The 15,000-nt window shown below is 49.0% G+C and overlaps 1 protein-coding gene across 1 annotated transcript in view; it reads left to right on the forward strand.

The window, feature by feature from the left end:
* The window catches only part of hecw2a (HECT, C2 and WW domain containing E3 ubiquitin protein ligase 2a), a 35,943-nt gene that overhangs the window by 17,791 nt on the left and 3,152 nt on the right, over positions 1–15,000 (forward strand). Inside the window, exons 15-27 of the mRNA XM_056575518.1 lie at positions 2,900–3,085; positions 3,902–4,036; positions 5,341–5,443; positions 5,694–5,790; positions 7,155–7,238; positions 7,837–7,925; positions 8,487–8,607; positions 9,204–9,317; positions 10,011–10,163; positions 11,185–11,283; positions 12,114–12,243; positions 12,733–12,879; positions 13,522–13,636. Of these exons, the coding sequence (XP_056431493.1) occupies positions 2,900–3,085; positions 3,902–4,036; positions 5,341–5,443; positions 5,694–5,790; positions 7,155–7,238; positions 7,837–7,925; positions 8,487–8,607; positions 9,204–9,317; positions 10,011–10,163; positions 11,185–11,283; positions 12,114–12,243; positions 12,733–12,879; positions 13,522–13,636 (1,573 nt within the window). The remainder of the gene's footprint in view (positions 1–2,899; positions 3,086–3,901; positions 4,037–5,340; positions 5,444–5,693; positions 5,791–7,154; positions 7,239–7,836; positions 7,926–8,486; positions 8,608–9,203; positions 9,318–10,010; positions 10,164–11,184; positions 11,284–12,113; positions 12,244–12,732; positions 12,880–13,521; positions 13,637–15,000) is intronic.

Here is a 15,000-nt window from a genome sequence, read left to right on the forward strand (position 1 = left end):
CATTAATAGCATTAATGTAGCCAAAACTAAACCCTAACCCTCATCACACTGATTCATTAATAGCATTAATGTAACCAAAACTAAACCCTAACCCTCATCACACTGATTCATTAATAGCATTAATGTAGCCAAAACTAAACCCTAACCCTCATCACACTGATTCATTAATAGCATTAATGTAGCCAAAACTAAACCCTAACCCTCATCACACTGATTCATTAATAGCATTAATGTAACCAAAACTAAACCCTAACCCTCATCACACTGATTCATTAATAGCATTAATGTAACCAAAACTAAACCCTAACCCTCATCACACTGATTCATTAATAGCATTAATGTAACCAAAACTAAACCCTAACCCTCATCACACTGATTCATTAATAGCATTAATGTAGCCAAAACTAAACCCTAACCCTCATCACACTGATTCATTAATAGCATTAATGTAACCAAAACTAAACCCTAACCCTCATCACACTGATTCATTAATAGCATTAATGTAGCCAAAACTAAACCCTAACCCTCATCACACTGATTCATTAATAGCATTAATGTAACCAAAACTAAACCCTAACCCTCATCACACTGATTCATTAATAGCATTAATGTAGCCAAAAAGTTTCCTCCAACCACACACTTCTCGCATGGAATCCAATTTCAGGTTTTACGATGAGCCAGATGAAACAATAGCAGTGGTATATATCACACTGCCTGACACCTATTTTGGGTCTTGCAGTACGCAAGGCTGCGAAGATATGTGTTGTTTCTCTGCGTGCCAACATTTTTCCCCAGCGCGGTAACCTAGCAACACTATTTTCTGGAACACACTTGATAGGTTGTCCTAATTCTGCAGAGTCATTGGCTGAATATGTACACATTCCGTCTGGAAACACATCCTAATCCAAACACTGGCTATTATGAATACTTCCAAACCCTTCAACTGGTTGTTTGAGTTTAGAAAGCTGTTTGACGGACTGGCCTGTGATAGTAAATAAAAGATGGATTACTAAAACTGGATTTCAACAGGCGGTCCTTTGAGAACCATGTTTAGAAACATCCCCAGGATGTAAACAGTAATAGTTTTGTGACGTTCAAATAAAAAGTTGAAAAAAGAGAGCTGTGAGTGGAAGGTTAAAGTGAGTTCCAAGTTAACACCAATCACAAGAATGAGTTCTATCAGGTCGGCTGGTCATCTGGCCATTCTTCCCATCATGCATTGCTTTCAGCAAGCGCCCTACCCTGACCTTAACCAAACAAACAAATGCTGAATAACAAACGTGAGCCTCTGTTACATAGTAACTAAAATATTCCTGACCTGAACTTAATATTGAAGGGGGCTAGGTGATCAGCTCTCTCCTGGCTCCACTGAAACATTTGGACCCAATGTCATTGGTCAAAATGAATTCCCTGTACCGTTGACCTCTGCTTTGGGCTTCGACAGATTCAAATAAAAAGATGAAGTTCTGACCTTCACAATAAACCCGCCCACTCCTTCTAATCAACCTCCGCTTTTATGGAGACGTGGCTGAAACATGTTGGAAAATGCTGACTTTTATCGGATAGGCCCTAAACCCTACCCCATGTACATTTACATGTAGGGCATTTAGCAGACGCTTTTATCCAAAGCGACTTACAATAAGTACATTTATCAGAAGACGACGAGACACTATATCGATGTCTGTACAGTAAGGATGTTCATAGAACCAACCTCCTCTGTTGTTCCGTTTGAAGAGTGGAATGTCCCTCTCTGATGACATCACCCCGCGGTGTTTGATGCGTCCCCCTCTGATGACATCACCCCGCAGTGTTTGATGTGTCCCCCTCTGATGACATCACCCCGCGGTGTCTGACGTGTCCCTCTCTGATGATATCAATCTGTTGTTCTGTTTGAATGCCGCTTTCAAAACGCTTGGCGTTTCTGGGCGTTTCGGAGGTTTGGACCTTGAGCTCGGAAGAAAGTGCTTTGAACACTCTGTAGGGTCTGAGTTTTCGATCACGAGCTTCGTGCGGAGGTAAAACTACCCGAGTCCTCCGAGATCAGATCACTAAAGTGAAATTGTAGCAAGCACTAAGAGGTGAATTTAACACCCATTCTAACATTTTTGCATTACGATACATTATAGCTTACAATTATAAACATCACCTGATCAATTCTCGCTCATGTTCAACCATCGCAAGCAGTCCTGATAACTGAATCATCTGATTCAGCAGAGAAGCAGGAGGAGTCCCTGCGGGGATCCATACTTGTTGTTGTTATGAAGTTATGAAGTATTTCGGAAGTAGGGAAGGTTTACGTAAAGACACGTAAGAGCTCCCGAACCTCCGAGCTGTTTCGAAGGTGGCAGATGAGGGGTCCATGAACGCACCATATCCTCTGTTGTTCTGCTTGAAGAGCGTCCCCCTCTGATGACATCACCCTGCGGTCTCTCCTCTGTTGTTCTGCTTGGAGAGCGTCCCTCTCTGATGACATCACCCTGCGGTCTCTCATCTGTTGTTCTGCTCTAAGAGCGTCCCTCTCTGATGACATCACCCTGCGGTCTCTCCTCTGTTGTTCTGCTTGAAGAGCGTCCCTCTCTGATGACATCACCCTGCGGTCTCTCTGTTGTTCTGCTTGGAGAGCGTCCCTCTCTGATGACATCACCCTGCGGTCTCTCCTCTGTTGTTCTGCTTGGAGAGCGTCCCTCTCTGATGACATCACCCTGCGGTCTCTCCTCTGTTCTGTTTGAAGAGCGTCCCTCTCTGATGACATCACCCTGCGGTCTCCCCTCTGTTGTTCTGTTTGAAGAGCGTCCCTCTCTGATGACATCACCCTGCGGTCTCTCCTCTGTGGTTCTGCTTGGAGTGCGTCCCTCTCTGATGATGATCACTGTGTCTCCTCTGTTGTTGTGTCCCACAGAGTGCCTACCGCATGTTTACGAGCAACACGTGTCTGAAGCACATGATCAGCAAGGTGCGGCGCGACGCTCACCACTTTGAGCGCTACCAGCACAACCGCGACCTGGTGGCCTTCCTCAACCTGTTCTCCAACAAGCAGCTGGAGCTACCCCGCGGCTGGGAGATGAAGCACGACCACACCGGGAAGGTAGGGAGAACCCGGGGGAGAGGGAGAGCAGGGAGAGAGAGGGGTAGAGAGACACCAGCGGAGAGCAGGGAGAGAGAGGGAGGTTTGGTAACCAAGCACCATCACACCGGGAAGTTAGAGAGACACCGGGGGAGAGCAGGGAGAGAGAGGGCCAGGGGTTAGAGAGACATAGAGACATAGAGACAGGGGAGTGAGAGAGAGAGAGAGGGGGAGAAGGTGGTGTGGGGAGGGGAGTCGGGGTGAAGGTTGTGGTGTGTGTGTGTGTGTGGTTGAGTATGTGTCTGGGTGGTGTGGTGGTGGTGGTGGTGGTGGTGCTGGTGCTGGTGGTGCTGGTGGTGGTGGTGATGGTAATGATGGTGATGGTAATGATGGTGTTGATGATCGTGGTGGTGGTGGTGGTGGTGGTGCTGGTGGTGGTGCTGGTGGTGGTGCTGGTGGTGGTGGTGGTGCTGGTGGTGGTGGTGATGGTGGTGGTGGTGGTGGTGATGGTGGTGGTGGTGGTGGTGGTGGTGGTGCTGGGGGTGGGGGTGGGGGTGGTGGTGGTGGTGGTGGTGGTGTTTGTGGTGCTGGGGGTGGTGGTGGTGATGTTGCTGGTGGTGGTGATGGTGGTGGTGGTGGTGGTGGTGGTGGTGGTGGTGGTGGTGGTGATGGTGGTGATGGTAATGAAGGTGTTGGTGATGGTGGTGGTGTTGCTGGTGGTGTTGGTGATGGTGGTGGTGATGGTGGTGTTGGTGGTGGTGGTGGTGGAGGTGGTGGTGTGTGTGCGGGTGGAGTACCGTTGACGTCTCCTCCGCCCTCTGCTCTCTCCGTCCGCAGCCCTTCTTCGTGGACCACAACTGTCGCTCCACCACCTTCATCGACCCCCGGCTGCCGCTGCAGAGCTCGCGCTCCACCGGCCTGCTGGCCCACCGCCAACACCTCAGCCGACAGCGCAGCCACAGCGCCGGGGAGGTGAGCCCCCACCAACACCTCCGTCACCACCACCGCCATCTCCTATCAGCCTACCACCACCACCACCACCACCACCAGCACCACCACCAGCACCACCACCACCACCACCACCACCACCACCACCACCACCACCACCACCACCACCACCACCACCACCACCACCACCACCACCACCACATGGATAAACACACAGCTGTTGATATTGTTCTTGTTGGTTCCTTAAATAGACCTGTATACTCTTTATAGTACTACAGACTCACATAGGGAGATTCATACGTAGTTACAACGTCTGACTCGCCCGTACTAGCACGCACACACACACGCACACATATACACACATGCACACGCACACACACACACACTCACACACACTTATATTCCAGCCAGCCACATTCTAGCCAGCCGGTTGCCAGCTGCTTGCTAGAGGACCTGCTCTACTTCCTGAAATACTGCTGCCCTGGTGCTGACTGATGCTCTGGGTGTGACTGTGTGTGTGTGTGTGTGTGTGTGTGTGTGTGTGTGTGTGTGTGTGTGTGTGTGTGTGTGTGTGTGTGTGTGTGTGTGTGTGTGTGTGTGTGTGTGTGTGTGTGTGTGTGTGTGTGTGTGTGTGTCTGTGCGTGCGTGCGTGCGTGCGTGCGTGTGTGTGTGTGTTTGTGTACTTATTGGTCTATGCAAATATGTTTCATCATATCCAGTTTTGAACTGTGTTTGTAAAGATTAAGACACTTTGACCCCTGAGCTTAAACGATGCATGGTGTCGCTCAGTGCAGTGACATCATATGATGAGTTGGTGGAAATATAGTCTGGGGGCTGCTTTCTGATTGGGTGTCGATGTAACTGTACTCTCTCCCTCTCTCTCTCTCTCTCTCTCTCTCTCTCTCTCTCTCTCTCTCTCTCTCTCTCTCTCTCTCTCTCTCTCTCTCTCTCTCTCTCTCTCTCTCTATCTATATGGGCTGTGTTCTGATTAGGTGTGGATAAGGATGGTGTCACAGAGTGTTGCTATGAATTAAATATGACCTTAAACAATGCTTGATATCGCTCAGTGCAGTGACATCATAGGATGAGTTGGTGGAAATGCAGTCTGGGGTCTGTTTTCTGATTGGATGTTAATATAACTGTATCTCTCTCTCTCTCTCTCTCTCTCTCTCTCTCTCTCTCTCTCTCTCTCTCTCTCTCTCTCTCTCTCTCTCTCTCTCTATATTTGGTGATGTTTTCTGATTGGCTGTTGATGTCAATATATTCTGCAGGCTGAGCTCTGATTGGTTGGAGCTCTCTCTGGCCTTTATCTTCCTCTGGTTCTGCAGGTGGTGGATGATTCCCGCCAGTCCAACCAACCCATCCTGCCACGCCCCTCCAGCACATTCAGCGGCTCCAGTCGGAACCAGTACCAAGACCTGGTACCTGTGGGTGGGTCACGCACATGCACACACACACACACACACATGCACATACACACACTTTCACAGTCATGCACACAAAAGCGCACACACGGGCACAGACACGCACACACACGCACAAACACGCATTTTTACACACACTTAGATATGCATGTGCACGCACACAAACACACACGAACGCACACACACTCACACACACACACACACTCACACATCAGGATTGATTGTTGTGCCTCCTTTCTCTCACCTTCCTTCTTCAGCCTATAATGACAAGATAGTTGCGTTTCTACGGCAACCGAATATCGTTGACATCCTGCAAGAGAGGCAGCCAGAGCTCGCTAGAAACCACTCACTGAAGTATGTCCCTATCTACATATCAATCGATATATATATATATATATATATATATATATATATATGTATCTGTCTGTCTGTCTGTCTGTCTGTCTGTCTGTCTGTCTGTCTGTCTGTCTGTCTGTCTGTCTGTCTGTCTGTCTATCTATCTGTCTGTCTGTCTGTCTGTCTGTCTATCTATCCTTCTCTCTTTTACTCTGAATATGTCTCTCTCTTCTTCTCCCCTCCCGCCCCCTCTCTCCCAATCTCACTCTTCAATCCATCTCTTCCTCTCTCTTTCCCTTATTTTCCCTCTCTATATTTCTCCCACTCTCTTACAATCCATCAAGTTTCTCACCCATACTTCCCTACCCTTTCTCACCCCCTTCTCTCTCTCTCTCACTCTCTCTCTCTCTCTCTCTCTCTCTCTCTCTCTCTCTCTCTCTCTCTCTCTCTCTCTCTCTCTCTCTCTCTCTCTCTCTCTCTCTCTCTCTCCCTCCTATCTGTGTCTATGTCTCTCTCTCCTCTCTCTCTCTCTCTCTCTCTCTCTCTCTCTCTCTCTCTCTCTCTCTCTCTCGCTCTCTCTCTGCGTCTCTCTCTCCCTCCTATCTGTGTCTATGTCTCTCTCTCCTCTCTCTCTCCCTCCTCTCTGTGTCTATGTCTCTCCCTCCTCTCTCTCCTCTCTGTGTCTATGTCTCTCTCTCCTCTCTCTCTCCCTCCTCTCTGTGTCTATGTCTCTCTCTCCTCTCTCTCCTCTCTGTGTCTATGTCTCTCTCTCCTCTCTCTCTCTCTCCCTCCTCTCTGTCTCTATGTCTCTTTCTCCTCTCTCCTCTCTGTGTCTATGTCCCTCTCTCTCTTCTTTTTCTCTCCTCTCTATGTCTATGTCTCTCTCTCCTCTCTCTCTCTCCTCTCTGTGTCTATGTCTCTCTCTCCCCTCTCTCTCTCTCTCTATCCTCTCTGTGTCTATGTCTCTCTCTCCTCTCTCTCTCCTCTCTGTGTCTATGTCTCTCTCTCCTGTCTCTCTCTCTCTCCTCTCTGTGTCTATGTCTCTCTCTCCTCTCTCTCTCTCTCTCTCCTCTCTGTGTCTATGTCTCTCTCCCCTCTCTCTCTCTCCTCTCTGTGTCTATGTCTCTCAGTCAGGGTCGACCTTGCTCTCCACCACCTCCACAATCACCATCATCCTCAATCATCCTCCACGTGGTTAACCTTTGAGCCTCAGAGATGTACTCCGTTAACCCATGCATCTGTGTGTGTGTGTGTGTGTGTGTGTGTGTGTGTGTGTGTGTGTGTGTGTGTGTGTGTGTGTGTGTGTGTGTGTGTGTGTGTGTGTGTGTGTGTGTGTGTGCGTGCGTGTGTGCCTGCATGTGCGCGTGTCTGCGTGTGCGCAGGGAGAAGGTGCAGTTCATCCGCAGTGAGGGCGTCTCAGGACTGGCGCGTCTCTCGAGCGATGCTGACCTGGTCATGCTGCTGAGGTGAGCATGTGGGGCCGGGGGTTCCGGGCCACCTCTGTCTGCATCTGAGGGGTGGTTGTACTGCAGTTGTGTTTGTATTGTTTTCCTACTTACTGACGCTCGGGGCGGCAGTAGCTCAGGAGGTAGGGCGGGTTGGCTGGTGACCACAAGGTTGCTAGTTCGATCCCCAGGGTGACACCTCACCCTGACTGCTCCTGACGAGCTGGCTGTCGCCCTGCGTGGTTGAACCGCTGTCGTGTGTGAATGTGTGCAGGAATGGTTGCACGTTTCTTTGGATAAAAGCGAAAAAATTTAAATGTATATGTTAAAATAACCAAACCAGTCGTGCCGGGTGAATGTCTTTCTAAAGCTGTTGGGACCAATATGTAACAAAAACAATATAACACAACTAGAGATGCTTTTTGTGTTTTTCTTCCCAATCAATACCATTTTATTAGCTTGATGTGTTATTGTTTCCATTATTTGTTTTATGAAAGTATATTAATATTCATGTCATCATAGAATTGTTGTGAAATGTTGAATCCATTAGGTAAAGGAATTGCACTAATGTCATCCTCAGCCTAAACAAACCATCACTTTATTTGTGTTTCCTCGGCAGCTTGTTCGAAGAGGATGTGATGTCATACGTCCCTCCTCATGCACTGCTTCATCCAGGATACGCCCTCTCCTCTCCTCAGAGCTCCCCTGGTGTGTCTCTAACACACATCTGTACACACATGTATACTTCAGTTGTGTAACATATTCACCATCTAGTTCAGCGATTCCCAAGTCCCGGTCCGTGGAACCGGGTCTTGAAATATTTCCAGAAGAAGTAGTGTCTTTGCAATACTTTTGCGTTCATTCATGTCTCAGGTGACTTTTCTTGTGTTTCTCTTATAATTGTTATTATTTTATATGATTTCAATGTTGATCACAATGTTGTTCACAAAAATTAAAGCAACAGCAAAGAAATGCTTGAGTGTCAGTGTTGAGCCTGACACTCAAGCATTTCTTTGCTGCTGCTTTAATTTTTGTGAACATGACACATAAACCATCTTGAAAAACAGCCACATCCTTTGTTATCAAAAGGATGCATCTCAAAATGAAGGCATTCAAATTGACTATCCGTGCCCCAGGTTTTTTTATGAATTGACGGTCCTGATGTGGGAGCCCCTGATGTAGTTGTTCTGCCCCGATCAGAGACGCGTCTTCCTCCACAGCGTGGGGCGCGGTTCAGCCTCTGTCTCCTCTGCTCGTGTTCCCCTGCAGGCACCCAGCGTGCCAACGCCCGCGCCCCTGCCCCCTACAAGAGGGACTTTGAGGCCAAGCTGAGGAACTTCTACAGGAAGCTGGAGACCAAAGGCTACGGCCAGGGACCCGGGAAAGTCAAGTACGTAACTGCCGGCGGACTGGTAGTGATGCTGCGTCCAATAGAGGGGTCTCTCCCACGCCGCTCGTGGTGTAGCGGCGGCAGCTTTGTAGAACGTCCCACATCTATGACATCATCAATCACGTAGCGGAGGACCAGAGTTAGAGAACGGCAGAAGAGGAGACATGTCTGAATAGCTTTACTTCTATTATTATGTTAAAGTGTTTGATCTCCTCAAATATGATCAGGTTTAAACGTCTAGCTGTCCTGACTTCCTTCAGTAGAGCCTTTTAGAAAGATTAACATAAGGTATGTGTGTGTGTGGGTGTGTGTGTGTATTTTAATCTGTGTCTGGTTTGGTGTTTGGTTTCTTCTGTGTGTTTCTGTGTTATTTTTGTGTGGGTGAGTGTCTGTGTCTGCGCTCGTGCGTTTTGTGCGTGTGTGCATGCGTGTGTGTGCATGTGTGCCTGTTTGTGTGTGTGTGTGTATGTGTGTGTTTCATGCGTGTGTGCCTGTGTGTGCATTTGGTGCTTTTCGTGCGTCGTGCGATTTGTGCATGTGTGCGTGTTTGTGTGCGCTTCTCGCTTGTGTGCGTGTGTGCGCGTGTGTCTTCCCAGGTTGATAATCCGCCGGGACCACCTGCTAGAAGACGCCTTCAACCAGATCATGTGCTACTCCCGGAAGGACCTGCAGAGGAGCAAGCTGTACGTGGGCTTTGTCGGCGAGGAAGGGTGAGTCCTCTCTACTGCTGTAAGGTCACCACGGAAACGCCCTGGCCCGAAGGTGGAGGGCTGAGCGCCTCTTTACTGCTGTACGGTAACCACGGCAATGCCCCAGACTAGAGGCACGCTGTCAGGGACATGAGAATGACCGTTATGAAGAGGAGGATGAGGAGGAGAATGATGGTGATGTGGAGGAGGAAGAGGATGGACATGAAGATGATGTTGAGGAGGTGGATGATTATGATGAGGATGATGAGGGTGATGTGATAGTGATAGTGGTGTTGGGAGTGTAAATATTATCTGTGATATTGTTGTTATTATTATCCAGTCTGCACACAGGAAGGCCGGTTGTCTTATCAGTAGTTGTGACATTATTGGTACCATGGTACTAGTACTGTAGTGGTAGTGATGTTGTTTGTATTATTAGGTTAGGGGTGGTTGGAGTGGTGGTAGTCGTAGTGGTAGTACTTATAGTCGTAGTAGTACTAGTTTATGTGCCCCATAATAACTGCAATGGGTATTCAATTCACACCATACTATATAATTAATGTACTTTATATTTTGCGTGCATGTGTGTGTGTGTGTGTGTTTGTGTGTGTGTGTGTGTGTGTGTGTGTGTGTGTGTGTGTGTGTGTGTGTGTGTGTGTGTGTGTGTGTGTGTGTGTGTGTGTGTGTGTGTGTGTGTGTGTGTGTGTGCTCCAGGCTGGACTACAGCGGTCCCTCCAGAGAGTTCTTCTTTCTGGTCTCCAGGGAGCTGTTCAACCCATATTATGGTCTGTTTGAGTACTCGGCCAACGACACGTACACCGTGCAGATCAGCCCCATGTCAGCCTTTGTAGACAACCACCACGAATGGTGAGGCTACTACCTGTCTGTCTGTCTGTCTGTCTGTCTGTCTCTCTGTTTGTTAGTCTACCTGTATGTCTGTCTCTCTGTCTATTAGTCTACTTGTCTGTCTATCCTTCTCTCTGTCTGTTACCTGTCTGTCCGTCTGTCTGTCTGTCTGTCTGTCTGTCTGTCTGTCTGTCTGTCTGTCTGTCTGTCTGTCTGTCTGTCTGTCTGTCTGTTAGTGTAACTGTCTGTCATACTGTTAGAATATTAGTGTACCTGTCCGTCCGTTTGTTATTTTATTAGTCTGTCTGTCTCTCTGTCTGTTCGTCTACCTGTCTGTGTATATGTCTGTCTGTTCGTCTACCTGTCTGTCCGTCTGTCTGTCCCTCTGTCTGTTAGTCTACCTGTCTGTTTGTCTCAGTATTATTTCTCTGGTCATCATATTAGTGTTGTTGTTGTTGTTGTTGTTGTCTTTAATGTTATATTACTTCCTGGTAGGAAGTCAAGAGCTCCCCTCCCTCCTCCTCCTCCTCCTCCTCCTCCTCCTCCTCCTCCTCTCTCCTCCTCTCTCCTGCTCCTCCTGCTCCTCCTCCTCCTCCTCCTCCTCCTCTCTCCTCCATCCTCCTCCTCCTCCTCCTCCTCCTCCTCCTCCTCCTCCTCTCTCCTCCATCCTCTTCCTCCTCCTCTCTCCTCCTCCTCCTCCTGCTCTTCCTCCTGCTCCTCCTCTCTCCTCCTCTCTCCTCCTCCTCTCTACTCCTCCTCCTCTCTCCTCCTCCTCCTCCTCCTCCTCCTCCTCCTCCTCCTCCTCCTCCTCCTCCTCCTCCTCCTCCTCCTCCAGGCCTCATGCTGTGGTTCTCCTCCTCCTCCTCCTCCTGCTCCTCCTCCTGCCCCTCCAGGCCTCATGCTGTGGTTCTCCTCCTCCAGGCCTCATGCTGTGGTTCTCCTCCTCCAGGCCTCCTCCTGCTCCTCCTCCTGCCCCTCCAGGCCTCATGCTGTGGTTGTCCTCCTCCAGGCCTCATGCTGTGGTTCTCCTCCTCCTCCTCAGGTTCCGTTTCAGCGGGCGTATCCTGGGGCTGGCCCTAGTCCATCAGTACCTCCTGGACGCCTTCTTCACCCGGCCCTTCTACAAGGGCCTCCTGCGCATGTGAGTCCTCCCCATCTCTCTCCAACCAATCTAATCTAATCTAATCTGATCTAATCTAATCTGAGTTTATCCAATCTAATCTCCGCTCCCCATCCCTCCCTGCTTACAATCTCTCTGAGCCACTTACAGAGCCAGGGTTAGTATTTAATATGCTGCTCTACGTAATATCAAGGACATCATAGATATCAGCGGGACTCATAGAAAAGTAAAATTATAATAACCGAAGCTATTTCTCATCTTTGTTTATGCACCATAAAAGGCTTATTATGTCTAAAGATATCATGTTGTTAAAGTCTTAGATATTTTTGAGTTTCCCTGATGCAGCGTGTTGACCTTATTCTGCAGAGTGACTAGCTTCTTACCATCATTTATTCAAGGGCTGACTTAAAAAAAAAAAATGCAATCTTTGATGCAGTAGAGAGTCGCCTGTTCAACTCTCAGAGTCCAAACCGTGAGCAGCTGGCAGGGCTCAGACCAGCCACCACAGTGATAACACTGTCTAAAACAACAGCCTGCCAAATGACTAAACGCCCTCCATTCCTCTAGGCTCAGTGATGAGCTAGAATAGAGCAGCTAGCACTGTTAGCGTTGATGGTTCCTGCTGTTGGCCCTGTCTGACTTTGGGGTTCCATTCCCACGGTCTGGGTCCACCAATGCTAACAAATAGATGCACGCATGGCATTGTAGAATGCTTTGGATAAAAGGTTCCACCAAATAATCCATGAATTGAGAATATCCAGAGTGGGTTTTTAGGAGAGGGAGCCAGGAGCAGCAGTTTAGCAAAGAGGTTCTCTCTGAGGGGTCTTACCCTGACTCTGGGCGGTCCGCAGCCCGTGTGAGCTCAGCGACCTGGAGTTCCTGGACGAGGAGTTCCACCAGAGCCTGCAGTGGATGAAGGACAACGACATCGAGGACATGCTGGACCTCACCTTCACCGTCAACGAGGAGGTCTTCGGACAGGTGGGGACAGGGGAGGGAGGGTGGGAGGGATGGGAGGGTTCACCAGATAGTGGATAGATGTTTCGAGGTATGGTGGACTGATGGTGCAATGATGGCTGAACAGATGAACTCCTGGATGGATGGAGGGAGCAATGGAAGGATGGGGCTGGCTGGGTGAACAGATGGTGGGGTAGCTCCATTGTGTGTGTCTGCCTCCCTGCCTGTCCTTAACTCCATCTGTCTGTGTGTGTGTGTGTGTGTGTGTGTGTGTGTGTGTGTGTGTGTGTGTGTGTGTGTGTGTGTGTGTGTGTGTGTGTGTGTGTGTGTGTGTGTGTGTGTGTGTGTGTGTGTGTGTGTGTGTAAATGTGCGTGTGTGCATGCATGTGTGTTTGTGTGTCGGTCTGTGTGTGAGTGTGTGTTTGTGCCCGTGTGGGTGTGTATGTGTGCGTCGGTGTGTGTTCGTCTGTGCGCTGTTTGTCTCGGTGTGTGTGTGTGTATGTGTGTGTGCAGATCACAGAGCGGGAGCTGAAGCCGGGCGGGGCGGGCATCCCGGTGTCGGAGAAGAACAAGAAGGAGTACATGGAGCGCATGGTGAAGTGGAGGATCGAGAGGGGCGTCTCCCAGCAGACCGAGAGCCTAGTGCGGGGCTTCTACGAGGTAGGACCCCAAACCACCTGGTCCTCAAGAAGAGACCCCGGACCACCTGGTCCTCATGAAGAGACCCCGGACCACCTGGTCCTCATGAAGAGACCCCGGAACACCTGGTCCTCATGTTGAGACCCCGGAACACCTGGTCCTCATGTTGAGACCCCGGACCAGGTGGTCCTCATGTTGAGACCCCGGACCAGGTGGTCCTCATGTTGAGACCCCGGACCAGGTGGTCCTCATGTTGAGACCCCGGACCAGGTGGTCCTTGGTTGAGACCCCGGACCACCTGGTCCTCATGATGAGACCCCGGACCAGGTGGTCCTCATGTTGAGACCCCGGACCAGGTGGTCCTCATGTTGAGACCCTGGACCAGGTGTACTGGTCCTCTTGTTGGAGACAGAATCACCCAGATGAAGAACACATATCAGTGAATCCAGTTTGATGTCAAAGAAAATGAACATCACATATACTGAATATATACTGTATATATACTGTATACATATATATATATATATATATATATATCGTGTGTATGGTGTGTGTGTATGTGTGTGTGTGTGTGTGTGTGTGTGTGTGTGTGTGTGTGTGTGTGTGTGTGTGTGTGTGTGTGTGTGTGTGTGTGTGTGTGTGTGTGTGTGTGTGTGTGTGCAGGTGGTCGACGTGCGGCTGGTGTCTGTGTTCGATGCCAGGGAGCTGGAGCTGGTGATCGCCGGGACAGCGGAGATCGACCTGGCAGACTGGAGGAGCAACACGGAGTACAGAGGAGGTAGGAGAGGGTGGAGAGGGCGGAGGGGGGTGGAAGGGGTGGAGAGGGGTGGCGGGAGGGGTGGAGAGGGGTGGAGAGGGGTGGAGGGGGGGAGAGGGTGGAGAGGGGTGCAGGGATGATGGTATTAATTTTTCAATTGGTTTCTAAATATTCAACTGCTCAGAGGGCAGAGCAGCTACATGTTAGTCCACTTGGTTTGTTAGTAGGATGGTAAGGTTAGTAAGGAAGCTAGTTAGTAGGTTAGCCAGTGAAAGGACACTTTAAAGTGGTCCTCAGATGTGAAGACAGGGGGGCCTTCTTCAGAGGCAGCCTTCTCCTTCAACCGTGGAGGTATACGACAGAGCACATTCATTAGTGGACCGCATATCGACACAATGAAATGGCATTGGTATTAATGGAGTCATAGGAGGGCTGGGGAGGGATGGATCCTTCTGGGTTCATCGGCTCCAGCAGGGGTATTTTTATATCCCTTCAAAATGATCCATCCCTCTCAGAGGGCCTGTGTTGTTTACGGTGGCCGCACCGATTTAGGAGCGGGCCGGCTAAACATTGAAACAAGTAGTGAATGTCTGAGGGGCGAGATCTACTGTGAATGTAAGCAGTAGGTACTCCGATGACTGACTGAGTATTATCCAATCACATCCGTCCTACGCTTTGTCCCGCCTTAATCCTTGGAGCTCAGCCCACTATGGCAGTCCCATACACTCTGACTGCAGTGTCCTTCTGCTTTAAATGAACAATGTGGATTTCTTTCTTCTGGGATTTGAATCCAGGGCTGGTTTTATTCAGATATACTTTTATAATATAATATATTATTGCCCAGTCTGGATAAGGTGTGTGTTAAAGTGGGAGGTTTGTTCGGCTAGAATTAACCCAAGCCCCCACCTCTTATTAGCAGGGGGCTGATAAGAATACACTCATGTTTTCACTTTAATTAGTGGATTAAGAGTTAATAAGGGTACACTACTGAACATTTAGTTAAGTAGGCTCCGTACACAGAACACCACCTCTATCGCTGAGCCAACCCTGCGCTGTCTGTCATGTTTTAACTGTCCATAATTATGGGACATGATGTTACATTGCTTGAATTTTTTTATTATCTGTATATCTACAATGATCTGAAATACAGAATAACGTGATTCATTCTATGATGTAGGGAGATAATACCAGCAGCCCCGAAGGTGAACAGAACAGTACATAACAACACAGCCTTAATCATTTGATAGCATCAAGTTAAAAGCCTGTTCTGAAGGCTGGGCTATACCACTGAAAGTCAGCCAGATATTGACCATCAGCCGTGAATCACTTCACTTCACTTTGAATCTCTTTTAATCGAGGAACGCACTGGGATGCGATGGCTTTGG

Source organism: Gadus chalcogrammus, chromosome 17 (genome assembly GCF_026213295.1).
Source record: "Gadus chalcogrammus isolate NIFS_2021 chromosome 17, NIFS_Gcha_1.0, whole genome shotgun sequence".
NCBI classification, from domain to species: Eukaryota; Metazoa; Chordata; class Actinopteri; order Gadiformes; family Gadidae; genus Gadus; species Gadus chalcogrammus.